This window comes from Mustelus asterias, unplaced genomic scaffold (genome assembly GCF_964213995.1).
Source record: "Mustelus asterias unplaced genomic scaffold, sMusAst1.hap1.1 HAP1_SCAFFOLD_476, whole genome shotgun sequence".
Classification (NCBI taxonomy): domain Eukaryota; kingdom Metazoa; phylum Chordata; class Chondrichthyes; order Carcharhiniformes; family Triakidae; genus Mustelus; species Mustelus asterias.
This window is the reverse complement of record NW_027590428.1, coordinates 288,254-315,149: the sequence shown is the minus strand read 5'-3', so window position 1 is coordinate 315,149 and position 26,896 is coordinate 288,254. Positions and strand designations below refer to the sequence as shown.

Here is a 26,896-nt window from a genome sequence, read left to right as displayed (position 1 = left end):
TGAGGGGGAACAGATTGAAAGTGATTTGCAAAAGAAACAAATATGATGTTAGTAAAACAATTTTCACAAAGTGAGTGGTTTGGGTCTGGAGTGCACTATCTGGAAGTGAGGTGGAGGCAGGTTCAATCACGGCATTCAAGAGGACAATAGATGATCATTTGAATAGAAACAATGTACAGGGGTTTGAGGGAAAAGGCAGGGGAATGGCACTAAGCTCAATTGGAGTGCAGGTGCAGACACAATGGGCTGAATGGCCTCCTTCCACACCGTAACAATTCTGTGATTTGGATAGTCCTGAATAATGCTCATTTCTTTTTCAGATCAGTCAAGTACTGGGAAATGAAATGAAATTTGCGATGCGAGAGCCTTTGGGTCTCAGGTACAACTTTCATTGTTATCGGAGCGTGTGCTGATGATAGTGAGGGGGTGCAACTGTGCTCTGTTATCTGGGGCAATGTACCAAGCTGCTCACTGATGTCCCAGTGTGAAGGATCTCTGCACTGGATTGGATCTGGGATCATTATTGCCAGTGAATCCACTCTGGCTATTTGTCACATTTGTCACTGTGTCAGTAGTTATCCAGAGTGTAGCACAGTCCATACCTCACGGTGCTAGCCATGGCTGAACAGTAACCCTCAGGGCCATCACACTGTGGGTTCAAGTCCCATTCAGAGAGAAAACTCAATGCAGTGCTGAGCTGAGTGTGAGAGACGTCCCCTTTTGGGTGAGATATTGTACTGAGGATCAAGTGGATAGGATTTGGAGAAGTGGAGGGAAATTGTCTGCAGTAGCCTGGTCAATATTTATCCCTCCATCAGCACAATAGAAACACTTTGACATTGCTGCTGGGGGAGCTTCCTGTGTGTGTGAGCTGTCACGGTTATCCGACATGACTACAAAACACACTGCACTGGCTGGGAAGCACCCTTAGACATCTGCTGATCATGAAGACACCTTCCTTCTTACTGATCACCCACTGTCACACCAAACAGTCACAGAGTGCAACCAGGGCGGGAGGAGGGGGTGGGGGAGAAGGAGGTGGGAGGAAAGGAAGTTGGGGAGGGAGATGTCGGGGGGAGAGTGGCAGAGGACGGGGATGGGGAGGAGGAGAGGGTAGGAGGGAGCAGGGGAGGTGGAGGGAGTGGAGAAATGTGGAGAGGGTGTCAGTGGAGGGGAGGTGGTGGGAGCAGGGAGGGAGGAGGTAAGAGGAGGAGTGGGGAGGGGGAGAAGGAGGGGCGGAGAGAGGAGGAAGAGGCACTTGGGGAGGGGGAATGGGGAGGAAAAGAAGGAGTGAATGTGAGAAAAGGAGGAGGAAGAGGAGGAGTGGGGAGGGGGATGAAGAGGAGTGGGGAGGGGGAGGAGGAGGAATGGGGAGGGGGATGAGGAAGAGGAGGCACTCAGAGAAGGGGAATGGAGAGGGGAAAGGGGAGGAGGAGTGAGTGGAGAGGAGAAGGAGGGGGGAACAGTGAGAGACAGAGGAAGAATGGAATGGAGCAGGAAGAGCATTCTGAAGAGGGGAATTTCTATTCTGGGAGAAGGAATGCTCTGGTACCCTTTCCTTGGCTCCAGAATGTGTTCTGGAGAATGTTGCTGTGGGTTTCGACAGCCTGCTGCTATTGTGCCCATAGTGTGTGGTTTGTGTACTCATTTGGACAGTGGCTTTGAGTGACATTGAACCAGAACAGACATCATAACCAAGTATGGCAGTGTAACAATGTCCCTTCACAGACTTCATTAGAAACATAAAAGGTATTTATTAATAAGAAAAACTGTACATAGGAGTGCAGCCACCCAGCTGCCCAGTCACTGCCTGTCTTCTACATCTCTTTTGCCTCGGAGAGGACTCCACGCCCTGGGCTGTAACCTCACTCTGAGTCCCAACTGGTCCCCAAGCCAGTGACCCTTATTCTGCTGTATTGCCCTTCAATCACCACAGGCAGTAAAAAAACAGCTTCTGCATTTCAGAATAAAATCCAAGCTGGGGGCGGGGTGAGTGTGAGTTGTGGCAATGTTAATAGGGGCACGCAGCCTCTGCAGGACCAGCTCTGCTGTACACACAGGGTCCCTGATGGTCATCGGATCCTCGCCCCTACCCTCACCCCTACCCTCACCCCCACCCTCACCCCCACCCTCACCCCTACCCTCACCCCTACCCTCACCCCTACCCTCACCCCTACCCTCACCCCGACCCTCACCCCGACCCTCACCCGACCCTCACCCCGACCCTCACCCCGACCCTCACCCCGACCCTCACCCCGACCCTCACCCTGACCCTCACCCCGACCCCCACCCTCACCCTCATCCCTACCCTCATCCCTACCCTCACCCCCACCCTCACCCCCACCCTCACCCTCACCCCCACCCCTCACCCCCACCCTCACCCCCACCCTCACCCCCACCCTCACCCCCACCCCCATCCCCACCCTCACCCCCACCCCTACCCCTACCCCTACCCTCACCCTCATCCTCGCCCCCCTGCCCTCGCCCCCCCCGCCCCCGATGTACTTAGCCATTGGGTGTTTTTCTTTTATTTCTGTTGACATACCTGTCAGCCCTAATTAAAAAGAGGCAGAATCACCTCAGCCCGACAGTCCCAAACAAACAATGTGTTAACAGAAAGAACCATAGAAAATTACAGCTCAGAAACAGGCCCTTTGGCCCTTCTTGTCTGTGCCGAACCATTTTATGCCTAGTCCCACTGACCTGCACTTGGACCATATCCCTCCACACCCCTCTCATCCATGAACCCGTCCAAGTTTTTCTTAAATGTTAAAAGTGACCCCGCATTTACCACTTTATCCGGCAGCTCATTCCACACTCCCACCACTCTCTGCGTGAAGAAGCCCCCCCCTAATATTCCCTTTAAACTTTTCTCCTTTCACCCTTAACCCATGCCCTCTGGTTTTTTTCTCCCCTAGCCTCAGCGGAAAAAGCCTGCTTGCATTCACTCTATCTATACCCATCAAAATCTTATACACCTCTATCAAATCTCCCCTCAATCTTCTACGCTCCAGGGAATAAAGTCCCAACCTATTCAATCTCTCTCTGTAACTCAGCTTCTCAAGTCCCGGCAACAGCCTTGTGAACCTTCTCTGCACTCTTTCAACCTTATTTACATCCTTCCTGTAACTAGGTGACCAAAACTGTACACAATACTCCAAATTCGGCCTCACCAATGCCTTATATAACCTTACCATAACACTCCAACCTTTATACTCGATACTCCGATTTATAAAGGCCAATGTACCAAAGGCACTCTTTACGACCCTATCCACCTGTGATGTCACTTTTAGGGAATTCTGTACCTGTATTCCCAGATCCCTCTGTTCAACTGCACTCTTCAGAGTCCTACCACTTACCCTGTACGTTCTACTTTGGTTTGTCCTTCCAATGTGCAATATCTCACACTTGTCTGCGTTAAATTCCATTTGCCATTTTTCAGCCCATTTTTCTAGTTGGTCCAAATCCCTCTGCAAGCTTTGAAAACCTTCCTCACTGTCCACTACACCTCCAATCTTTGTATCATCAGCAAACTTGCTGATGCAATTTACCACATTATCATCCAGATCATTGATATAGATGACAAACAACAATGGACCCAACACCAATCCCTGCGGCACACCACTAGTCACAGGCCTCCACTCAGAGAAGCAATCCTCCACAACCACTCTCTGGCTTCTTCCATTGAGCCAGTGTCTAATCCAATTTACTACCTCCCCATGTATACCTAGCGACTGAACCTTCCTAACTAACCTCCCTTGAGGGACGTTGTCAAAGGCCTTGCTGAAATCCAGATAGACAACATCCACCACCTTCCCTTCATCCACTTTCCTGGTAACCTCCTCGAAAAACTCTAATAGATTGGTCAAACATGACCTACCACGCACAAAGCCATGTTGACTCTCCCTAATAAGTCCCTGTCTATCCAAATATTTGTAGATCCTATCCCTTATCACACCTTCCAATAACTTGCCCACCACCGACGTCAAACTTACTGGCCTATAATTTCCCGGATTTCTTTTGGAACCTTCTTTAAACAACGGAACAACATGAGCCACCCTCCAATCATCCGGCACCTCCCCTGTGAATACTGACATTTTAAATATGTCTGCCAGGGCCCCTGCAAGTTCAACACTAGCTTCCCTCAAGGTCCGTGGGAATACCCTGTCCGGTCCTGGGGATTTATCCACTCTGATCTGTAAAGGTTCCATGACGTCTCTACCTGTTTGCCCTATTTTCGTAGACTCCATGCCCGTTTCCTCAGTAAATACGGATGCAAAAAAACCATTTAGTATCTCCCCCACCTTAATCTTAATCCATTTAATAACAGTGATTAACTTGCGCCAGATTGTGAAACCACCTGTACGCGTGTACGTGTGTCTGCTTATAAATGTGTGTGCAAGTGTCATTGCGTGTGTGACTGCATATGTGTCACTGTGTGACTGCACGCACATGTGACTGCATATGTGTTACAGTTTGTCACTGCATGTGAAAGACTGAATTACTTCATGTGTTTTTGCGTGACTGTGTGTATCACTAAATGTGTGTGCACATGTGTGTATGTCATTGCACATGTGTGTATGTCATTGCACATGTGTGTATGTCACAGCATGTGTCAGTACCTATGTGTGCATCAATACAGGTATATGGGTTTATGTATTTTTCACGTGTATGGGTGGAATTTTACTATCCTGCCCACTACGGGAATTGTAGCGGGTGGGACACGCACCATGCTGTTGACCTTGGGTGGGATTTTCCAACCTTTGGGTGAGCGTGGCTGGGAAAGCCTACTCTATTGTGAGATTGCATCTGTATCTGTCTCTCTGAGTGCACTAATCACCCTGATTTACTCTCTTTAGGATATGGCAACTGATGTCAGCCATCATGTTCAGTGTTGTTGCCGTAATGGTGAGTTTACACTTCTTTAATATTATTTACTGTGTGAAACAAAGACACACAGGAGTGAGTGAATGAAGGGCCTGTGACGGGGGAGTTGGTGGCACAGTGGTGCGATCACTGGACTAGCAATTCAATATAAAATGAATATCTGGAATTCAAAGTTTAATAATAACCATGAAGCCATTGGCGATTATTGTAAAAATGCATCTGGTTCACTGATGTCTTTTTGAGAAGGAAATCTGCTCTCCTTACCTGGTCTGGCCTACATGTGACTCAAGGTCCATGATTTTGGTATATACCAGTGATCAGGAAGGACTGTAGAAAAAGAGATAATCAGCCATGGATATCTAAGGAAATAAAGGAGGGTATCAAATTGAAAGAAAATGCATACAAAGTGGCAAAGATTAGTGGGAACCTAGAGGACTGGGAAATCTTTAAAGGTTAACAAAAAGCCACAAAAAAAGCTATAAAGAAAAGTAAGATGGATTATGAGTTTCCACTAGCTCAGAATATAAAAACAGATAGCAAAAGTTTCTACAAATATATAAAATGAAAAAGAGTGGCTGAAGTAAACATTGGTCCTCTAGAGATGAGAAGAGGAACGTAACAACTGGAAATGAGGAAATGGCTGAGGCATTGAACATGCCAAAAATTGATGACAAGAAAGCTATGGCAGGTGAGGACCTAGAAACTATCATTATCACTAAAGAGGTAGTGTTGGGCGAGCTAATGGGATTAAAGGTAGACAAGTCTCCAGGCCCTGATGGAATGCATCCCAGGGTACTGAAAGAGATGGCGGGGGAAATAGCAAACGCACCAGTGGTAATTTTCCAAAATTCGCTGGACTCTGGGATGGTTCCCGCAGATTGGAAAACAGCAAATGTGACACTACTGTTTAAAAAAGGAGGTAGACAAAAGGTGGGTAACTATAGGCTGGTTAGCTTAACTTCTGTAGTCGGGAAAATGCTTGAATCTAAGACCAAGAAAGAAATATCAAGACATCTGGATATACGTTTTCCCATTGGAAAGATGCAGCATGAGTTCATGAAGGGCATGTCATGTTTGGCTAATTTGGCGGAATTCTTTGAGAACATCAATGGGGGACCTGTGGATGTGGTGTATCTGGGTTTCCAGAAGGCATTTGACAATGTGCCATACCAAAGGCTGCTGCATAAGATAAAGGTTCACGGTGTTACGGGTAATGTGTTAGCATGGATAGAGGATTAGTTAATTAACAGAAAGCAAAGAATGGGGTAAATGGGTGTTTTTCTGGTTGGCGATCAGTGACTAGTGGTGTGCCTCAGGGATCAGTGTTGAGACCGCAATTGTTTACGATTTACAGAGATGATTTGGAGTTGGGGACCAGGTGTAGTGTGTCAAAATTCGCAGATGACACTAAGATGAGTGGCAGAGCAAAATGTGTAGAGGACTCTTAAAGTCTGCAAAGGGATATAGATAGTCTAAGTGAGTGGGCAAGGGTCTGGCAGATGGAGTACAATGTTGGTAAATGTGAGGTTATCCATTTTGGTAGAAATAACAGCAAAATGGACTATTATTTAAATGGTAAAAAATTGCAGCATGCTGCTGTGCAGAGGGACCTGGGTGTCCTTGTGCAGGAATCTCAAGGAGTTGGTTTGCAGGTGCAGCAGGTAATTAAGAAGGTAAATGGAATTTTGTCCTTTGTCCATTGCTAGAGGGATGGAGTTTAAAAACAGCGAGGTTATGTTGCAGCTGTATAAGGTGCTGGTGAGGCCATACCTGGAGTACTATGGACAGTTTTGGTCTCCTTACTTGAGAAAGGATAGACTGGCACTGGAGGGGGTGCAGAGGAGATTCACAAAGTTGATTCCATAGTTGAGAGGGTTGGCTTATGAGGAGAGACTGAGTAGACTGGGGCTATACCCATTGGAATTCAGAAGAATGAGGGCGATCTTATAGAAACATTTAAGATTATGAAGGGAATAGAAAAGATAGAAACAGGGAAATTGTTTCCACTGGCGGGTGAAACTAGAACCAGGGGGCATAGCCTCAAAATAAGGGGAAGCAGATTTAGGACTGAGTTGAGGAGGAACTTCTTCACCCAAAGGGTTGTGAATCTGTGGAATTCCCTGCCCAGTGAAGCAGTTGAGGCTACCTCATTGAATGTTTTTAAGGCAAGGATAGATAAATTTTTGAACAGTAAAGGAATTAAGGGTTATGGTGAGCGGGCGGGTAAGTGGAGCTGAGTCCACAAAAAGATCAGCCATGCTCTTATTGAATGGCGGAGCAGGCTCGAGGGGCCAGATGGCCTACTCCTGCTCCTAGTTCTTATGTTCTTATATTCTTATGACTTTACCAAAAATTGACTAAGTGTCACAACAGCAAGAATGGTTTGGACTGCAATCACCTCACACTCAGTGCACTGAAAGAACCTCCATGTTAAACACGCCAGTATGGAGTCCCCAGACGTGTGACTCACCTGAACTGGCTGCAGCTGGGCACCATTAACAAGGGGGAGCTGCATTTAAACACTCCCTCTGCCAGTCACACCAGGAGGATGGCAGCGCAGAGAGCAGCTCCATGCTTCATGGAGGCAGATCGCGGAAGGTTTCTAGATGCCGTGGAGGAGGGGTGGGCCACCCTGTACCCCTGAGTGGGTCGACGACCCAGAAGCAGGAAAGAAAATGTGGTCTGGGGTGCGGTGGCTGCAGCAGTCAGTGCCAGTGGCCTGACACTGAGGACCAGCGCCCAATGTCACAAGAAAATGAACAACCACATTTGGCCTGCAAGGGTGAGTGTCCATCTGTCACATCCTGGCATCAGTCCCATCCGTCACACCTGGAATCACTGTCAGCACCGTGCCTCAACAGGAAGGGACTGTGATGATGTGACAGGGAGTGCCAGAGGGATTTGAGGAAGATGCTGGGGGTCAGGTGCTGGACGGCCGCGGGGTGTCAGGGAATGGATTGATGTGGACATTCCAGGTGTGACAGATGGGACTGATGCCAGGCAGATTTACACTCCATCTGACGAAGGAGCAGCGCTCCGAAAGCTAATGGCATTTGCTACCAAATAAACCTGTTGGACTTTAACCTGGTGTTGTTAAAACTGTTACTGAGGAGTGAGCAACAGAGATCTCAGGCGAGCCACATGAGAGAGTTGTGAGTGTCTGTGAGGTTGGACTGCACCACAGAAGTGAGGATCCACAGAACCTTCATCCACATGACCAGGGTGGCACGATGGCACAGTGGTTAGCATTGCTGCCTCACAGTGCCAGGGACCCAGGTTCGATTCCTGACTTAGGTCACTGTCTATGCGGAGTTTGCACATTCTCCCCGTGTCTGTGTGGGTTTCCTCCGGGTGCTCCGGTTTCCTCCCATAGCCTGAAAGATGTGTTGGTTCGGTGAATTGGCCATTCTCCCTCAGTGAACCCAAACAGGTGCCGTCTGTGTGGTGAGTAGGGGATTGTCACAGTAACTTCATTGCAGTGTTAATGTAAGCCTACTTGTGACGATAATAAATAAACTTTAATCTGCCCAGACACTTGTCCCTCCCTTGCACTGAACCAGATGTCTTGTTCTGCTGGCGATGACCCCAATAAGGCCGGACCATCAGGAGTCAGCGTCCTGCGCAACCTCTGCCAGCGCCTCGGAGGAAAGCATCAACCACACCGCAGGCACCACGCAGCAGCACAGAAACACACCCCTCAGTGGGTGGACTTAGCAGACAGGCTCTGAGGTCACTACTGATGAGCACCACACAGCCATTGAGGCAGGAATGTTTGAGTGATCGGGCAGGCAGACGTCTGCTGGCTCCCAGGAGACAGCTGGCCTCCAGCCAGTTGCCGAGCCGCTGGGATTATTTCTCACAAAGCTGCTGGAGATGCAGAAGCAGAGCCGGGGACAGCAAGAAGGGGTGTCAGCGACATTCCAGCAACTGCAAGGCCGCTTGGAGGAGTCCCATAGCCTTCAGTCACAAGAGATGGTGGCGGCATTACATGGCACCCAAGCCTACACTGCGTGGTAGGGTCCAAGGCTGGCTGAGACTTCGAGGACCACGGCTGAGGGTCTCGAGAGCCTGCTCAGCGGGCCATGGCTGAGGGGCTCCAGAGCTTGGTCCAGTCTCAGAGGGCTAACACTGAGGGGACACATACCATGGTGCAGATGCAGTTGGGCCTCCAGCACTGGCAGAGCCAGGTGATGCAGAGGCTTCTGGAGCTCACTCAGCTGCCCCTCCATCCCATGGAGTGTCCCGGGGCCCACAAGCACCCCAAGGCACAAGGAAGCACTGGGGGCCATCCCAGGTCTTCCCCCCCTCCCCAGAAGACCCCGGCAGTCTCCAGCCCTTTCGCATCCCCCCTTCCTGACCCCAGTGGATCTCATGGGCAGCAGGCTGAACAGGGTGGCACGGGTACACCTGTGACATGTGAATGTTGGCCAGTGCCGCTAGGTGCTGGTCCTCTAGGGGATGCCCACCAAGGGCATAAGGCCATGGGATGCAGAACACAGCTGACCACCTCCGCCTCTAATGTGTACCCTGGGGAGTCAGTTAGATGTAGCACTAGGCCACGCAGGATTGAGAAGATGTAGGGGAACCGAGAGGGTAGAGGATATTGCACCTTGCAGAGGTGTGACTTCTGGCCTGGGTTGGCCTTGCCGCAGATGGTGACATCAGTCAGCCACTACAGTAGCAGCAATAATCGCTGCCAGCTCTGCAAACCTACATTCATGTTTACTCTGGGGTGGGGAAGGAGAGAGGGGGACGTTATCGATCCCGGCCCTCTGGCATCCCATATCCCCATGATTCCGGACGCTGCCAGCCCTGCACTATCCCCGGTATCACCTCAATTGGCCGCTGAACATTCCCACAGCATTGCCTGAGCCATGGGCACTGCCCATGTCCCCTCATGGTCGTCAGTGGCATCTCACACGGCTGTGTTCTCCCTTCACATGATGCGGCAGAATGTCTTTTGCACCCCAGTGCAGTTGGGTGGTCGCTGGTGTGCGGTGCGAAGATGCCCCTCCGGATGCCCCAGATAGGGATCTCCGATACCACAGGCCAGTGTTGGCAGCATGAGGCAGACTGGGCTCAGCACTCTGGCCCTCACATTGAGCATAAAGGTGGCTCTGAGAATGTCTTTATTGAGGAATGCTAGCAGCATAAACCTGTGTTTTATGGTGTGAACTAGCTTCCAGATATGGCGTGCAGTTCAGATAGATGGGGGAAGGATACACTTGTGACTATCAGGGGTGAGTTTCTATTGAGGGCAGCACTGCCGAGTCCATGCAGTGTGATGATCCGTGTTAACACCTGCAGAGCTTCCTCGATTGGCGCAGCAGCTGCCAGAGCTGCTGCTTGTTTCTGTTAGTGGGGCCTGGGATGGAATGTCAGCAGTGAGCCACAGAGCCTATCCAGCAGGCAGATGGTAGGGTAACCGTGGTGATGTTAGTGGGACTTGAACTCAACTTCATGTGAAACCCTTTGGGGATTTCAGCAGGCAGGGAGAGCGTGCACCACACGAGCCCAGTGGTGAACGCTGACCCGAGGACCTCCAGCCTCGTCCTAAATCATTTGGTGCCTGGTGCAAAATCCACTTTTAGGTCCACACACAATTTCCTGGGATTGGCGCGGTGTGTGCCAGCCGCGGCGAAACTGGAAAATCACTTCCAAGATCCACAGCAATGTGGTTGATTCTGAATTGCCCTCTGAAGTGGCCCAGCAAGCCACTCTTTTCAAGGGCAATTAGGGATGGACAATAAATGCTGCCCAGCCAGCAATGTCCACATCCCATTAATGAACTTAATAAAAGCCAAATTTTCGTTAAACACACTTTTGGGTGGTAGCTTGTCAAACACTTGCTTAAAATCCATACAGAAAATATCCACTGCATTCCCTTTATAAATCTACTCTGTCACATTACCAAAAAACTCAATCTGCCTTTTACTATTCTGTGCTCACTCTCCAATTCACTCCAAACCTCACCGAGTTGCTGTTGATTTTTTCTGCTGATAATGGATTCCAAAACCTTCGCTAATGTTAAACCAACGGATCTGTCGTTGCTATAACTGTCTTTGCAGCTACCCAATCCTCTGCTACCTGCTCCATATCTAGCCAAAATCGGAAGATTGTGAGAAGCCCTTCTGCCTATTCGACTCACACTTTCTTTAGCAATCTCGGATTGAAGTTTTTTATACCAAAGAATTATCGCATTGTTGACCTTCCTGATACACCCTGCCTATCAGCTTTCACCCCATCCAACCATTGTGGTCTTTCCACCATCGCCCTTCAACCATTATTTGCTGCAGGATTCAGTAATCTGGCAACGAATAGGCCTACAGAATTCCATAAACTGGGAAGCGGCCAACATCTGCGTGTGTCTCTGGGACAACCTTTGTCATTATCTTGGATACAGTGGCTGGAGATTTAGTGTCCCGCCCACCACTGGGATCGGAGTGGGCGAGGGGCGGACCATGGAAAGGTCCAATGACCTTGGACGGGATTTGGCAGTTTCGGGATGAGCGAGGCTGCAAATTCCCGCCCAACATCTGTGTGAGCGCCTCTGAGACGCTGAGCTCCCGGCGAGAATCGCGATGACCCAGAGAATCGGGCGTCGGCTGAAAAGCGGGTTCCCTGCTGGTCACCAAACCCATTCCGATGATTCTGTTCAGCCACACCGGCCCCAATAAAGTTCCTGGCTAGAGCATGTAGGATCCCAATAAATATTCAATTTTTAAAATTCATTCATGGGACATGGGCGTTGCTGGTTGGCCAGCATTCATTGCCCATCCCTAGTTGCCCTTGAGAAGGTGGTGGTGAGCTGCCTTCTTGAATCGTTGCAATCCACGTCTTGTGGGTTGACCCACAATGCTGTTAGGGAGGATATTCCAGGATTTTGACCTATTGAATGCACCATTTTACATCTGATTAGTGGGCTTGAAGCTCGATTCAATTCTATTCTGCTGTTAACCCATCTCTCCAGCAAGATCAGCAACAGGCAGCCTTTGGTACAGGTCCTCACAACAAGGACCTGGAGTGTTGGATTTCAAAGGTCGAAGAAGCACCACCAACCCCTCAGCAATGAAAGGCACCCCTCCCCCCCACACCACGCATAAGGTTGACCTGACCCTTCCTCAGTTCCTCCCCCCAGAGACCCCTCTCAGCCCCACCTTCCCTCTCAGCATCCCCCCCCCCCCCCCCGCCCCCGCACCCCCTCCTCCCCATCCCCACTCAGCCAACCTTCCCCTTCAGCTTCAATCCTCCACTCAGGGCCGCATGAGCAGTGCCAACGGTGTATTGCCCACAGGGCTGCATGAGCAGTGCCAACGGTGTATTGCCCACAGGGCTGCATGAGCAGTGCCAATGGTGTATTGCCCACTGCCACTATGGCACTAACACCCTGGCCTGATGGCTTGTGCCGCAAGGGGGTGAAGGAAGTAGGACCAGTGGCCATTTGGCCCTCTGCTGCTGCCAAGCTGCAGACGAAGGGTCCCTCAAAGATCCAATAGGTTGGGTGGGATTGGGCTGGGGGCACTCTCTGGGATAGAGGTCTTGTGGCTGGACTGCCCCTTCTAGCCCTGATGTGGAGATGCCGGTGTTGGACTGGGGTAAACACAGTAAGAATTTTAACAACACCAGGTTAAAGTCCAACAGGTTTATTTGGTAGCAAAAGCCACACAAGCTTTCGGAGCTGCAAGCCCCTTCTTCAGGTGAGTGGGAATTCTGTTCACAAACAGAGTTTATAAAGACACAGACTCAATTTACATGAATAATAGTTGGAATGCGAATACTTACAACTAATCAAGTCTTTAAGAAACAAAACAATGGGAGTGGAGAGAGCATCAAGACAGGCTAAAAAGATGTGTATTGTCTCCAGACAAGACAGCCAGTGAAACTGCAATGAAAGGCACCCCTCCCCCCCACACCACGCATAAGGTTGACCTGACCCTTCCTCAGTTCCTCCCCCCAGAGACCCCTCTCAGCCCCACCTTCCCTCTCAGCATCCCCCTCCCCCCGCCCCCGCACCCCCTCCTCCCCATCCCCACTCAGCCAACCTTCCCCTTCAGCTTCAATCCTCCACTCAGGGCCGCATGAGCAGTGCCAACGGTGTATTGCCCACAGGGCTGCATGAGCAGTGCCAATGGTGTATTGCCCACTGCCACTATGGCACTAACACCCTGGCCTGATGGCTTGTGCCGCAAGGGGGTGAAGGAAGTAGGACCAGTGGCCATTTGGCCCTCTGCTGCTGCCAAGCTGCAGACGAAGGGTCCCTCAAAGATCCAATAGGTTGGGTGGGATTGGGCTGGGGGCACAAGACAGAGTTTCACTGGCTGTCTTGTCTGGAGACAATACACATCTTTTTAGCCTGTCTTGATGCTCTCTCCACTCCCATTGTTTTGTTTCTTAAAGACTTGATTAGTTGTAAGTATTCGCATTCCAACCATTATTCATGTAAATTGAGTTTGTGTCTTTATAAACTCTGTTTGTGAACAGAATTCCCACTCACCTGAAGAAGGGGCTTGCAGCTCCGAAAGCTTGTGTGGCTTTTGCTACCAAATAAACCTGTTGGACTTTAACCTGGTGTTGTTAAAATTCCTTCTAGCCCTGGCAGACCTGAAGATCACCCATGACATGGGGATTTCAGACAGTCCCGTGATCAATTTCTGCATTCCTGCCCGTTAGCTGTGTAAATTCTGAACTGGCTTGGTCACTTTAATCTCCATGCCCCCCGGTCACATGGCAGGGTTTTAAATCATTGCAAACCCCTTTCAAGTCGTCTGACAGGGAGGAGATTTCAGTTTCACCTGGGGTGGTGAGGGGTGTGGTTTCCAGTCTGCCCAACTGTGCATTCAGCCCCAATGTATGCACACAGCTTTGATTTTTCTGAGGCTTCCCAGCCAGCTGAAACCTTTGAAACCCTCTCCATTCCACAGGAAACCTTTGATTTCTGTCAATTTCAGCTTACAATGTTTTGAAATAAGCTTCCATCTGACAGATGCTGCCAATTCCAACAGGAAACACTCTCGTTTTCCGCCTGGCATGGGTACTTAGCCTGTACATAGGAGAATCTGTGTGAGCATCTCGAATCGAACATCTGTGCAAGCATCTCTGTGATCAAAGGGCAAGAAGTGTTTGCATAATTTCGCATTAGTTTGAGTTCATGGAGCCTGTTGTGCAGTTCAGTATATATTCCTCTGCCTATATCCCTCTGCCCTTCTGCCTCTGCCTTCCTCCCTCCCTCAATGCCTCTTCCTCCATCCCTCACTGCCTCACAAGCTCCCTCACTTCATTCCTTTCCTCCTTCCCTTGCCCACTTATCTGCCTCCCTCTTTCCATTTCTAGTTTAATTTCAGAATTGGAACTTATCCGCCAGTTAATGACCTGGGAATCTTGACACTACTTACAGACATTCTCCTCGGAGAAGCAGCGATCCCACATTTCTAATGATCTAGTCTGTGTGTAGAGGCAGGATAAGCTCCGTCAGTCTGTGTGACATGGCTGTGTTACACTTTATGTTCAACATGAGACGCCTGGTGGGAGATTTTCTCAGAAGAAAAACAAAGTGTCCAACAGATGGGAGACAGAGAATTTCCCGCCAGGTTTTTGGACGTACTTACTTGAATGAATTTCTGGCACTCTGTGTTTCAAAAAGCCCGCTGGGGGATACACACCTGTGAGGGGAGGGGCCGATTCCCGCTGGAGAGGCTGGCAGCATAGCGCTGAGTGGGCTACCGCACATGCACCGACCTGTCAGTGAGGAGATTGGCGCGTGCGCACTGCAACCCCTCCCATCGCCGGCCTCCCGATGTCATCTCCCACCCCCCTCCCTGATAGCCGGCTTCCCTGACCTCACCCGACCCCTGCCCCCCACCCCAACCCCGATTGCCAGTCCTGACCCACATCCCACCCCACCCTCCCAGATTGTTGTACTCTCCCCTCTCTGACAACCAATACAGCCCTGAACCCCGCACCATGGTCAGTCCTGATTTGCCCCTCCCTCTCTCTCCCACCGATTCCTAATGCAGAGAGCACAACCACTCGCCCCCACCCCCCCGCCCCCGCTCCACCCCCCACCCCCAGGCACTGCCAAATGCCTGCTTGGCAGTTCCAGCGTGCCTGGTGGACAGTGTCAGGGAGCTAGACTGGCACTGCCCAAGGGGCACCCCCCTGCCCCCAACCTCCCAGGGGGGCCTCAGTGGCTTTTGTCCTAACCGAGGTGATCACGCCTGGCCCCTGTTGATGGATACCAACTTTGATCCCTAATGGTGGGAACCTCTCCCGGGGGGCGGGGGGCGGTGGGGGGGGGGATGGCGGTGGTGGGGAGGGGGTGGTGTGTGGAGGGTGGGACATTAGTGAGCCCAGAGAATACTGTCCCACGCTCACTAATGCTGAATGTTCACAGTTAATATATCGGTGTCTCTCTGTTCCCAGGCTCTCTCATTTCCTGTGCCCCTCTATGAAGCTGTCTTTGATGAAGATGGATCCAGCAGTAAAATGTCTGTCAGACTGTATGGAGGGGCCCTTCTCAGTAAGTATCAACTCCTGGGAGATAGTCATTCCATATCCACAAACTGGACAGGGAGCCTCGAGCTGAAGATGGCAATGTTAGTTCTGCCACGCTCGAGCTCCATCCTCTCTGAGAAACAGCCTAACTCTGTCACATCTCCCGTGCCTGCTCCCACAGCTCAGCTGCTGCTTAAACCACACTCCATTCGGCCCATCACGACCGTGCCTTCAGCTGCCTCTAACTCTGCAATTCCTTCTCCTGAATGTCTGCCTTGGCATTTCTCTCTCATTCGAGAGGATTCGGCTCCCCTCTCCGCACCCCCCGGAGTGGTCGGCTCTCCCGGTCCCGGCGAGTACGGGGTTAACAGTTTGTGTGAAGTGTGGTGTCTAACTGCTCTGTCAGAACAACACTGTCCGAGAAACACTCTGACCTTTACCTCTCTTCTTTCTGCTGCAGGTATTTCTCTGATCATGTGGCACGCTCTATACACAGCCGAAAAGGTTATCATTCAATGGACACTCCTCACAGAAACCTGCTATTTCACAGTGCAGTTTATAGGTGAGTCACCAATGAAGAAGAATCACTCGCACTCTGTGTCCAATTCCATTGATACCACCCCAGGGTCCCACTGCCCCTCCCCAGGGTCCTGCAGTCCCTCCCCAGGGTCCCGCTGCCCCACCCGCTCCTCCCCAGGGCCCCGCTGTCCCTCCCCAGGGTCCTGCAGTCCCTCCCCAGGGTCCCGCTGTCCCTCCCGCTCCTCCCCAGGGTCCTACTGTCCCTCCCCAGGGCCCCGCTGTCCCTCCCGCTCCTCCCCAGGGTCCTGCTGTCCCTCCCCAGGGTCCCGCTGCCCCACCCGCTCCTCCCCAGGGCCCCGCTGTCCCTCCCCAGGGTCCTGATGTCCCTCCCCAGGGTCCTGCTGTCCCTCCCCAGGGTCCCGCTGTCCCTCCCGTCCTCCCCAGGGTCCTGCTGCCCCTCCCCAGGGTCCTGCTGCCCCTCCCCAGGGCCCCGCTGTCCCTCCCATTCCTCCCCAGGGCCCGCTGCCCCTCCCGTTCCTCCCCAGGGTCCCGCTGTCCCTCCCCAGGGTCCCGCTGTTCCTCCCCAGGGTCCCGCTGTCCCTCCCCAGGGTCCTGCTGTCCCTCCCCAGGGTCCCGCTGTCCCTCCCCAGGGTCCCGCTGTCCCTCCCGTTCCTCCCCAGGGTCCTGTTGCCCCTCCCCAGGGTCCTGCTGCCCCTCCCCAGGGTCCTGCTGCCTCTCCCCAGGGTCCTGCTGCCTCTCCTGTCCCTCATGATGTGCAGATGCCGGGCTTGGACTGGGGTAAACACAGTAAGAAGTCTCACAACACCAGGTTAAAGTCCAACAGGTTTATTTGGTCTCAGAATTGCTCACTAACTGTCCTGTCTGGAGACAATACACATCTCTTTAACCTGTGCTTAACCCTCTCTCCACTCACATTGTCTGTACCTTTAAGACTTGATTACCTGTAAAGACTCGCATCCCAACCATTATTTTGTAAATTGAGTTTGTGTCTTTATATGCCCTGTTTGTGAACAGAACTCCCACTTACCTGATGAAGGAGCAGCGCTCCGAAAGCTAGTGGCTTGTGCTACCAAATAAACCTGTTGGACTTTAACCTGGTGTTGTGAGACTTCTTAGTCCTGTTCCTCCCCAGGGTCCCGCTGCCCCTCCCCAGGGTCCCGCTGCCCCTCCCCAGGGTCCCGCTGCCCCTCCCCAGGGTCCCGCTGCCTCTCCCGTTCCTTTCGGGCCCAGTTTCCACACACTGGATGGTGAGGTTTGGCAGGGTGCAGTGAACAGCTGCAGCTATTGGAGATCCTGGAGGTAAGAGTGAGTTGGAGCTTTGTGATTTGTTGGAATTTCTGCTTGATTAAGTCAATGCTGTGCTCAAGAGTGAGGAATGCCAGAGTATATTGAGTTGTGGAATGTGTTGTATTCCTGTTTGTCAGCAGGAATCGGTTATTCATTTAGACAGTGATCTTGCTCACGAGTTACTTCAATGAATGTTTCACTGTCTGTACAAAGCTTTCAGCCAGTCCATGTGTGGCAGGAAGATAAGGAGCGGATCGGATGTGTTGAATCCCGTTCTCCTTTAAATAGTTTGTGAATTCTTGCGAATTGAACTGTGGCCCCTTGTTGCTCACAAGCTGTTCAGGGTAACTGAATCTTGCCAAAAGCTCACCCCGTCTTTCTATTGTTCTCTCTGAGGATGTCATCTTCATAAGGAAGACTTCAGGCCATTTTCTCATTGTCTACCACAATGAGAAACATACATCTTTTGAATGGCCTGGCGTAATCCAGATGAACTCTTTGCCGTGGCCCTTCTGGCCATTCCCATGGGTGTAAGTTCCTACCCACTGTTGCTAAGCAACCTCACTTATGTAAATCCGTAAAGTTCAAAGGTCGCTTTCACACCCTAAGCCACAGAGTTGAAAAGGTGACGGTCCCATCATCTCGTTCTGCCTCATTATCAGTAAGAATTGAATACTTTATACATTTTGTGAATATTTTTATTCATTTTCTAGACTATGAGAATTTGAACTCTCCATGACCTTTCTGATAACATAACTGTATTCTGTGGCTTATTGTTCCCAAAGAATGTGGCCTGTCTGATTTAACTCTCTTCCCCTTATGCTCCAGGGCAGTTTGCATTTTGGTCAATCATAGAATCATAGAAACCCTACAGTACAGAAAGAGGCCATTCGGCCCATCGAGTCTGCACCGACCACAATCCCACCCAGGCCCTTCCCCCACATTCCAACATATTTACCCACTAATCCCTCTAACCTACGCATCTCAGGACACTAAGGGCAATTTTATCATGGCCAATCAACCTAGCCCGCACATCTTTGGACTGTGGGGGAAACCGGAGCACCCGGAGGAAACCCACGCAGACATGAGGAGAATGTGCAACTCCACACAGACAGTGACCCAAGCCGGGAATCGAACCCAGGTCCCTGGAGCTGTGAAGCAGCAGTGCTAACCACTGTGCTACCGTGCCGCCAAGGTGCACAATACATTCAAAAATACCTGTTCAAATCTAAAATATATGTTTAATTTCCATAGCAGTAGTTATGTGTATGTCTATGCAAGTCGTACCTTTGTATAAAATAAGTGTATAAGTGTAAAATAAAATAAGTTGTGGTCCTTATTCTAAGTTAATTTCCCCTGTTTAGTAATCTAATTAGTTTTTAAATACCAAGGTTTTCGGAATCCCTCTAACAATATTTAAATGTTGCTTCAAATATGCTGATTGGCCTCCCGCTCTTTCTGGGAGCGATCCGGTTTGTGTCAGTAGAGGGGGATGGGAAGATTGCAAGCCATTTGGTGCCGGGTGCGAAACCACACCTAATTTTCCGGGACCAACGCAATCTGCGCCAGGCTCGGCGAGGCTGGAAAATCATCCCGAAGAACTCTGACGAATTTCACAAGATGTTGTTGTGATAGATAGAATCATTGTCTCTGAGAGGGGGGTGAGCCCAATGGTCCCTGTGCATCCTGAGTGAGGAACAGCTTCTCAAGCTGCAGTAGTGAAGGGTAGCCACAGGATGGCAGTGCTGTCTAATACTTCCAGACTGGGGCTGCAGACTGGGAGGTTCAGAAACTGTCAGCACGGTGAGCAGCAACTGTCAACATCAGAAAGTTATTTGGCTGCAGGGAACTTCCAGTGAGCCCAAATCTGTCTTACCTGGTCTCCAACTGTGATAACATAAAAATCAGTGGAATATTATACCTGCCTCAGGTGATTCAGTTTGATCAGATAAAAATATTGTTAAATTTATTGTATTATCCTTTATTGAATATAATATTTCGGCACCTTGATGTAGTATATTATAAATACACCAGCATGTGACATGCTTAACTCCATTGGCACAAAGCCCCACTCTGCCAGCACCCTCCCTCACTTTACATTATTCTCACTCTGATGAGGGGCTCTCTTGAGGGACTGATGAGCAAATTTCAGAAAGATATTTTGCACAAAGTTCAACATAAATTTCAGAAAAGATAATAATGGATGAAAAGTAATAACTTGTTGAGCAAAAGCAATGGGTAATAACAAAAGAGGAGTGTGAGAGTATAGCTCACTCCCAGTCTCGGAGCACAGACCCTCACCCTCTGGGAGAGTGCATTTCGCTGTGTGGGAGGATGAGGGTGAATGAGAACTCTGATAGTCCTGAGTGAACCAGACTTGTGGACACAACCTGCCCTCACATTGCCCACTCATTGTGTGCCCATTCCCCCCGCTCACTCTCCCAGCAGATAGACATCAAAGTATCAGCTCACAGCTTCCTCCCCTTCAGCCTCTCTGTCTGCTCAGGAGGAAGCGGCTGCTGGAACTGCTGCTCCATACGTTGTCCACTTTCAGAGTACCTTGCCCCCATTTTGACTCCCCCAGCTGGCACTCGTTTGTTCAGCAGGCTTTCCTGTGCCAGTCTCTGTTGCCCAAATGGTGCCAGCAGTCTGCCAGCCCAGCCGGGATGAATATCTGTCACTGGTGAGAAACAGACCCCTCTCACAATTAACATTGATAATGGGAGCCACTGGTGATGCGACCAAGTTTTATCCCCGCTCTGAGCAGTGTATCCATCCCCGCTCTGAGCAGTGTATCCATCCCCGCTCTGAGCAGTGTATCCATCCCCGCTCTGAGCAGTGTATCCATCCCCGCTCTGAGCAGTGTATCCATCCCCTCTCTGAGCAGTGTATCCATCCCCGCTCTGAGCAGTGTATCCATCCCCGCTCTGAGCAGTGTATCCATCCCCGCTCTGAGCAGTGTATCCATCCCCGCTCTGAGCAGTGTATCCATCCCCGCTCTGAGCAGTGTATCCATCCCCGCTCTGAGCAGTGTATCCATCCCCGCTCTGAGCAGTGTATCCATCCCCGCTCTGAGCAGTGTATCCATCCCCGCTCTGAGCAGTGTATCCATCCCCGCTCTGAGCAGTGTATCCATCCCCGCTCTGAGCAGTGTATCCATCCCCGCTCTGAGCAGTGTATCCATCCCCGCTCTGAGCAGTGTATCCATCCCCACTCTGAGCAGTGTATCCATCCCCGCTCTGAGCAGTGTATCCATCCCCACTCTGAGCAGTGTATCCATCCCCGCTCTGAGCAGTGTATCCATCCCCGCTCTGAGCAGTGTATCCATCCCCACTCTGAGCAGTGTATCCATCCCCACTCTGAGCAGTGTATCCATCCCCGCTCTGAGCAGTGTATCCATCCCCGCTCTGAGCAGTGTATCCATCCCCGCTCTGAGCAGTGTATCCATCCCCGCTCTGAGCAGTGTATCCATCCCCACTCTGAGCAGTGTATCCATCCCCGCTCTGAGCAGTGTATCCATCCCCGCTCTGAGCAGTGTATCCATCCCCACTCTGAGCAGTGTATCCATCCCCACTCTGAGCAGTGTATCCATCAGGCCTCTGTGTCAGTGCTGTGTGTACACCAGACACTGGCAGATTTCCATCCCAGGCCATTGCAGATTCACAAACGGTTTCCCCGTGGCCTGCTCATTCACAAACCGCGCTGGAAGCCAGCACGTGTCCCAGTGGCCCTCCCTTTCACACAAACATCTCATTCCAGAGATGGTCAGATTCAGCACCCACCTTGAGAAACACAATGTCCCAACTGAGGACCCAACTCCAACGCTCCATGTCACCATTTCCCACCCCACAGCCCCCAGCCCACGCACCCCCCAGCATTCTCCCCTAGCCCCCTCGGCAGTGAATGCCTGTCTGGATCTCCTGACATGCTAAATGTCATAGTTGATGAGTTAAATCTTGACTAAACATCCCAGTGATAGCTACGTTGTAAGCCTCATGATGACATTTTTCCTCTCTTGCAGTTACGACCATGCCATTGTTTGAAAAGGGAGCCTTACCGCAGGGAGCATCGCTGCTGCAGCTGAGCCGGGGGCTCTTTATCCTCATCAGTGTCTACTTCTATTACCAAGTTGGCCGAAAGCCAAAGAAGATGTGAGGAGCTGGAGGCTGTGTGCGCGTGTGTGTGCGCGTATCTGTGTGTGCGTGTGTATGTGCGTGTGTGCTTGTGCGTGTGTGCTTGTGCGTGTGTGCGCGCATGTGTGTGCATGTATGTGTGTACGTGTGTGTATGCGTGTGTGCGCACGCATGTGTGTGTGCATGTGTGTGTGTGTGCGCGTGTGTGTGCATGTGTGTGTGCGCATGTGTGTGCACATGTGTGTGTGTGTGCGTGTGCACGTGTGTGTGTGGGCTTGTGTGTGTGTGTGTGCACGTGTGTGTGCATGTGTGTGTGTGTATGTGTTTGTGCGTGTGTGTGTGCACGTGTGTGTGTGTGTGCATGTGTTTGTGCGTTTGTGTGTGCACATGTGTGTGTGTACGTGTGTGTGGGCTTGTGTGTGTGTGTGTGTGCACGTGTGTGTGCATGTGTGTGTGTGTGTGTGAATGTGTTTGTGTGTGTGTGCACGTGTGTGTGTGTGTGAGTGACACTGGGCTGCACACTGGAGCTCTCGGAGTTGTCTGACTGGAAAGTGTCAGACCGTCCTCTGGAAATGTTTTTTTTTGTAATCCACGTTCTGTTGTCAGTCTCTCCGTCAGACTCCTGCATTTCCAGATGTATTGTATTGAGAGAACGTATCCCTGTCCCCATCCCTGTGCATGTGCAGCAACAGTTTGACAATATCAGATTCATTACCTCAAGAATCACCAATAAATTTGTGACGTGACCTCTGGTGTGGAATAATTGAACATCGAAGCTGCAATCCACAGTGAAGCCAGTGTGGCTGCCGTTACCATCCTCATTGAAACTGACAACTACATAGACAGAGAGGTACCAGAAAGTTAGAGGCTACAGAAGGATATAGATAGGCTGAAAATTTGGGCAAAGAAATGGCAGATGGAGTTCAATCCAGATAAATGCAAAGTGATGCATTTTGGTAGAACTAATGTAGGGGGGAGCTATACGATAAATGGCAGAACCATAAAGGGTGTAGATACGCAGAGGGACCTGGGTGTGCAAGTCCACAGATCCTTGAAGGTGACGTCAAAGGTGGAGAAGGTAGTGAAGAAGGCATGCTTGCCTTTATAGGACGAGGCATAGAATTGCGGTTGTATAGAACGTTGGTTCGGCCGCATTTGGAATACTGCACCCAGTTCTGGTCGCCACACTACCGGAAGGACGTGGAGGTTTTAGAGAGAGTACAGAGGAGGTTTACCAGGATATTGCCTGGTATGGAAGGACTTAGTTATGAGGAGAGATTGGGTAAACTGGGGTTGATCTGACTGGAAAGACGGAGGATGAGGGGTGACCTAATAGAGGTGTATAAAATTATGAAAGGCATAGATAGGGTGAACGGTGGGAAGCTTTTTCCCAGGTCAGTGGTGACATTCACGAGGGGTCATAGGTTCAAGGTGAGGGGGGGGGGGGGGGGGGGGGGTGAGGTTTAACACGGATATCAGAAGGATGTATTTTACACAGAGGGTGGTGGGGGCCTGGAATGCGCTGCCGGGCAAGGTGGTGGAGGCGGACACACTGGGAACGTTGAAGACTTATCTCGATAGCCACATGAACGGAGTGGGAATGGAGGGATACAAAAGAATGGTCTAGTTTGGACCAGGGAGCGGCGCGGGCTTGGAGGGCCGAAGGGCCTGTTCCTGTGCTGTATTGTTCTTTGTTGTTGTTGAACAAAGTTTCACCTTTTAAAACTATTGCTGTAATAAACCAACTAAAATCAATATAATTCAAACATTAACAGGCCAAGGATATTTCAAATAAAAGGAAAGGAATTTTCACTTTAAATGGTGTGTACAACAGGCTTCATATCATTAGAAAAACTCACATCACATCCTGCACAAGTGTGACAATCGGACAGTATTTCCAACTCAGCCCCTGGTGTGTGCAAACTTTCATTTATCAGATCCTAAGGAATAAGAAGAGTTGGCCATTCAGTCCACCGGGCCTGCTCTGCTATATGATAAGACTGTGCCTTAGCTCCACTTCCTGCCTGTCCCACATAAGCCCTGACCTCCACCTTAATCAAACCTCTGCCCAATGGAGTTGAGAATTTTCCCAATGTCATATTCTAAACCAACTGGCCAATCATTTCCTTCTTTCTGTCTCCCTACTTAAAAAAATGGCACTAAATTTGTAGATTTCCAATGTCCTGGCACTGTTCCAGATTATAGAGAATTTTGGAAGGTTACAACCAATGTATCCACGATCGCTACATCCACTTCTTTTAAGATGTTTGGATCATCAGGTCCCGAGGACCTGTCTGCTTTATGTGCATTGGCTGCACAGTACTTTTCCCCCAGTGAGAGTGATTGTTTTCAGTTCCTCGCTTTGACCTGATGATTTTCTACTGTTCTCACGATGCTTTTTGCATCTTAACCCATGAAGCGAGGTACAAAAACTTGTTCAAAATCTCTGCCATTTCCCTGTTTTCCATTATTAATCCCTACCTCGAAAGGACTAATGCTTACTTCAGACACTTTTGATATACCATAGAAGCCACAGGCTTAATCAGGGTGTGTGTGGGCAGGTGTGGGGGGAGGTGGAGTTAGTAAAAGGTAAGGTCGCTATTGTCCCAGATGACCATAAGCTACTCTCCTCTTTGAGGGGGAGAGCTGTGTGGTGAACCATCATTGGTTCCCACTGGATAGTACTGAGCCAGGGGCTGGCCAGTACTACAAGGATGTACATATGTTACTGTTGGGTTGTGCTATTGTTGCTGTTGGGATTAGGGTGGGGTTGTTACACCTTTGTACTGTAGTGTTGTGGCACATCCCAGTCGGGCTCCGCCTCCTGGGAGAGGTATAAGAGTCCCTGCTCTGGCCGGGACCCCTTCAGTCTGGGATAGTGTATATAAATACTGGCTGCTTCATTACAGTAAATAAAAGCCTTTCATTTACCGAGCATCAGGCCTCGTGTTTGAGTAGCACATCAATTTCATGTACTGTCGTTAAACTCTCGTCGAAGAAAAAAAAAAGAGAGTATGGAGCAAATTCTGAAGCCGGAACGCCTTACACTAGATCCACGTGCGGTGGGCGCTTCTAACACCTTCGACCACTGGCTGAAGTGTTTTGAGGACTACCTGGCAGCCTCCGCAACGGTCACCACAGATAATGACAGACTCCGGGTCCTCCATGCGAGGGTAAGCGACACTGTCTACCTCGCGATCCGTGCGGCCATCGATTATACTAAGGCCCTCGAGCTTCTGAAGAAGCGCTATACCAAACCACCTAATGAGATACACGCTCGTTACCTCTTAGCCACTCGACGACGGCAGTCTGGCGAAACGATGGAGGACTATGCGAACGAGCTCCTACAGCTAGCCAGGGGCTGTGACTGCAAAGCTGTGTCGGCTGAGCAGAGCATGTACGACCTCGCCCGAGATGCGTTTGTGGCGGGGGTCGGATCTTCGTACATTGGACTTAAACTGTTGGAGAAGGGTAACCTTAATCTTACCCAGGCCATCGAGCTACCAGAGATGAATATCCAGGTAAATGACCACGTGATTTATTGTCTGTTTGACAGCGGGAGCACTGAGAGCTTTATCCACCCAGACACTGTGAAGCGGTGTGGACTCCAGATTCAACCTGCCAAACAGACAATCTCGTTGGCATCAAGGTCCCGGTCTGTTGCCGTGCTAGGGAGTTGCGTGGTAACCTTGAAGGTGCAAGGCACAGTTTACGAGCGTTTCAAGCTCCTCGTGTTGCCGTATCTTTGCGCGCCAATACTTCTCGGACTAAACTTCATGGTCCACTTGAGGAGTGTAATCCTACAGTATGGTGGGCCACTCCCTTCACTGGCAGTGGGAAAACAGCAGCAGCCTCCAAATTGCCCAATGCGCCCCGCCTGTAGCCTCTCGACGCTGAAGATCACCACACCCTCCTTGTTCCAGAATCTTGTGCCAGGCTGCAAGCCCATCACGACTAAAAGTAGGCGTTACAGCGCTGAGGATTGGATCTTCATTAGATCTGAGGTTCAGCGGTTCCTCAAAGAAAGGATCATACAACCCAGCGCTAGTCCGTGGAGGGCGCAGGTCGTGGTGGTCAAGAGCGGGAACAAACCCCGGATGGTCATTGACTACAGTCAGACCATTAACCGATATACGCAGCTGGATGCGTATCCTCTCCCGCGCATATCTGATATGGTCAATCAGATTGCGCAGTACCGGGTGTTCTCCACCATAGACCTCAAGTCTGCCTACCACCAACTCCCCATTCGCCCAGAGGACAGACAGTACACGGCTTTTGAGGCGGATGGTCGCTTGTATCACTTTCTCAGGGTTCCCTTTGGTGTCACCAATGGGGTCTCGGTCTTCCAGCGGGCTATGGACCGAATGGTGGACCAGAACGGGCTGCGGGCTACCTTCCCGTACCTGGATAATGTCACCATCTGTGGCCATGACCAGCAGGACCACGACACGAATCTCCTGAACTTCCTACGCACTGCATCTCGCCTGAACTTGACCTACAACAGGGAGAAGTGTGTGTTTCGTACGCGCCGTTTAGCCATCCTAGGATACGTGGTGGAAAACGGGGTCATTGGCCCTGATCCAGACCGTATGCGCCCCCTTTCTGAACTTCCCTTACCTGCTAGTGCAAAAGCACTGAGAAGATGCTTAGGCTTCTTCTCTTATTATGCGCAGTGGGTTCCCAACTACGCGGATAAAGCCCGTCCGCTCATTAAGTCCACGACTTTTCCCTTAACGCCAGAGGCCCGATTGGCCTTCGATAAACTGAAAGCCGACATCGCGAAAGCTACGATGCACGCTGTAGACGAGTCCATCCCCTTTCAGGTGGAGAGCGATGCATCTGATTTCGCCCTGGCCGCCACACTTAACCAGGCGGGCAGGCCCGTCGCATTTTTTTCCCGCACCCTCCAAGGCCCCGAAATTCAGCATTCAGCGGTGGAAAAGGAGGCCCAGGCCATTGTGGAGGCCGTCAGGCACTGGCGCCATTACTTGGCGGGAAAATGGTTCACCCTGATCACGGACCAGCGGTCCATGGCGTTCATGTTTAACAACACGCAGAGGGGCAAGATCAAGAATGACAAAATCTTGCGGTGGAGAATTGAACTCTCCACCTATAACTACGACATCATGTACTGTCCAGGGAAACTCAATGAGCCCTCGGATGCCCTCTCGCATGGAACATGCGCTAGTATACAGGAGGACCATTTGCAGGCCCTCCATAATGACCTGTGCCATCCTGGGGTCACTCGGCTCTACCACTTTGTAAAAGCCCGTAACCTGCCTTACTCGGTGGAGGACGTCAGGTCAGTAACAAGGAGCTGTCGGGTTTGCGCGGAATGCAAACCGCACTTTTACCGACCTGACCGGGCACATTTAGTCAAGGCCACTCGTCCCTTCGAGAGACTGAGTGTTGATTTTAAGGGCCCCCTTCCCTCAACAGATCGGAATGTGTACTTCCTCAATATCATTGATGAGTACTCTCGGTTCCCTTTTGTTGTTCCCTGCTCTCATACATCCGCTGCCACGGTTATCAAGGCATTGATCTCTTTACCCTGTTCG

At 50.7% G+C, this 26,896-nt stretch overlaps 1 protein-coding gene across 1 annotated transcript; it reads left to right on the top strand.

Moving 5' to 3' along the window:
• The first annotated feature begins 322 nt into the window (after positions 1-322).
• Positions 323-22,084, top strand: LOC144486826 (tumor protein p53-inducible protein 11-like). Its single transcript, XM_078204841.1, has 5 exons — positions 323-379; positions 4,860-4,908; positions 15,307-15,403; positions 15,839-15,940; positions 21,227-22,084. The coding sequence occupies exons 1-5, from the start codon at positions 345-347 to the stop codon at positions 21,358-21,360; spliced, it is 417 nt and encodes a 138-aa protein (XP_078060967.1). The 5' UTR covers positions 323-344; the 3' UTR covers positions 21,361-22,084.
• The last annotated feature ends 4,812 nt before the right edge of the window (positions 22,085-26,896 follow it).